We start from the raw sequence: 2500 nt of genomic DNA on the forward strand, positions 1-2500 counted from the left end.
CTGGGCAAGTTCTTCCTTACCTTTCACTGTATTCAGACAAGCAACGCAATTCTTCAAGCTGAATTTCAGAAATGCTGGGATAATATTAAGGTACTTTGCTTTGAACTGATAACAGGGAAACTTTTCGAGGAAGTTGTGAGATTTGTTGTAGGCGTAAGACACAGCATGGACCTTTGCAATTTCCTCAACAGACCTCTTGACATGATCGACATCAAGGCCTTTTCTCTTGTCATTGGTCATGTAGCCAGCGGCCTTGATGTTCTCCATCACCAGCACATACTCGCTCCCATTCTCCTTTCCATAAATCATCTTCGGGATACAAATCTGGGACTCTTCCGGAACTCCGGCAGCCAGGAAAGCGTTGAGCTCGTGCACCACCTCTGCATACATGCGGAGCTCCTTGATGTGGCTCTGGAACCTCCTGTTGAGTTCAGCGGCGATTGGGTCGACGTGAAGGAACTTGGCGGCCAGATGGTACGTTTTCTCCTGTGCGTCGCCTGGCCCGCTCGAGAGCTCTGCCGTGATGTCCACGAGCACTAGTTCGGAATTAAACCCTTCCCCGGGAGGAATTCCTGGAAGAAAGGAATATACTTACATATGTATGAACATTGTTACTGAAATGTTGCCTGACTTCTGGTTCTAATTTACTGTTATATATATATATATATACATATATATATATATGAATATATATATATTATACTATATGATATATTACATTATATTATACTATACTGTATTTAAGTGAACGTGTATGTGTAATTGTTTGTAATTCTGTACTTGTATGTATACATGAATGTGTATATATAAATATGCGTAGACGTGTGTGTGTGTGTGTGTGTGTGTGTGTGTGTGTGTGTGTGTGTGTGTGTGTGTGTGTGTGTGTGTGTGTGTGTGTGTGTGTGTGTGTGTGTGTGTGTGAGTGTGTAAGTGTGTGTGTGAGTGTGTAAGTGTGTGTGTGAGTGTGTAAGTGTGTAAGTGTGTAAGTGTGTGTAACAGACAACTGTCCTCGGTGAGATATTCGTATCGTTCCCGGTGACTCCAATGCGGTATCCGGCTGCGATCGAGCTGGCTACGAGATGTCTGTCGATCCTCATGGCTCAGGAGCTGACGCTGGCAGCGAGAATAGCCTTCTTTTCCATGACTTTGCTAGGTCCCAGAAATTGAGGATTTCTGGCTCCTGGTATCAGCGTTCTGACCCGCATCGTTGGACTTGGTACAGCGATACGGGTAGTGTGGCCAAGGAGATCGACCACATCCACGTTAGCACTCGATGGAGGATCCTTCAGAACTGCAGGGTGTATCGAAGCACCGAGTTCTGTGGAACTGATCATAGATTAGTTGGGGCTACTCTCCGGGTCCACTTTAGAACCCCCCATCGTCCCAATGAACACTTTAGGGTGTTTCATGTGGACAGATTGAGGTCGTTTCATAGCACTCAAGGGCATGACAGACCCTGTTCTTCTGTGGGGCACCTTCAAGCATGAAAAGATTGATGCAGCCCAAGAATCGATTGGTGAACGCCCAAGTGCAAGACAGAATTCCATCTCACAGGAGACACATTTCCTAGTAAATGACCTTCGTCCTGCCTACCGAGCCCTGAGAAAGCTGAACTCCAAGCCCTCCTCACAGACGACTGTAGTCCGCACTGCAAGTGGCCAGATAATCTCAGATCCTGATGGGGTGCGTGTGCGTTGGGCTGAGTATTTTGAACAGTTGTATCAAGTTGATCCCCCAACAGATAACTTGGATGTGGGTAATGTTGAGATTCCTCTGCCAGACCCACCCATCAGCGAGGATCTACCCTCCTTCACTGTGTGCACTGGGCTCAGCAAGTGGCCAGATAATCTCAGATCCTGATGGGGTGCATGTTCGTTGGGCTGAGTATTTTGAGCAGTTGTATCAGGTTGATCCCCCAACAGTTAACTTGGATGCGGGTAATGTTGAGATTCCTCTGCCAGACCCACTCATCAGCGAGGATCTACCCTTCCTGACTGAAGAGTGGTAAATCAGCAGGTGTTTGTGGCATCCCAGCTGAATTGTTAAAGGCTGATGGAGAACCTATGGCAAGGGGCTTACATGATATCCTGTCTGCCATCTGGCTGACTGGTATCATTCCCCCTGACCTGCTGAGGGTTGTGGTCATCCCTCTGTGGAAGGGGAAAGGGGATCGGTGAGACTGCAGCAATCACCGAGGCATTACACTACTCAGTAGTGTAATGCCTACTGAGACGTATCAGAGACCACCTGCTGAGGCACCAAAGGCCAGAGCAATCTGGATTCACTCCTGGTAAGTCCACAATAGACCGCATCCTGGCGCTTCGAGTCATTGTAGAGCGCCGTCGTGAGTTCGGACGTGGGCTGCTCTCAGCCTACATCGACCTCAAGAAGGCGTTTGATACGGTGCATTGTGAATCACTCTGGGAGATCCTGAGGCTAAGAGAAAGTCCAACAAGGATTGTTGGATTAATAGCAAACCTGTATACATGCACAGAAATTG

At 47.6% G+C, this 2500-nt stretch overlaps 1 protein-coding gene across 5 annotated transcripts in view; it reads right to left on the bottom strand.

Annotated features, from left to right (window-relative positions):
• LOC125033632 overlaps nucleotides 1–2500 on the bottom strand; it is a 12131-nt gene that overhangs the window by 722 nt on the left and 8909 nt on the right. For all 5 annotated transcript variants that reach the window (XM_047625302.1, XM_047625304.1, XM_047625305.1 and 2 more), the window contains one exon: nucleotides 1–572. This exon is cut by the window's left edge and continues 722 nt beyond it. In XM_047625302.1, coding sequence (XP_047481258.1) covers nucleotides 1–572 — 572 coding nt within the window. The remainder of the gene's footprint in view (nucleotides 573–2500) is intronic.

This window comes from Penaeus chinensis, chromosome 16 (genome assembly GCF_019202785.1).
Source record: "Penaeus chinensis breed Huanghai No. 1 chromosome 16, ASM1920278v2, whole genome shotgun sequence".
Taxonomy (NCBI): Eukaryota; Metazoa; Arthropoda; class Malacostraca; order Decapoda; family Penaeidae; genus Penaeus; species Penaeus chinensis.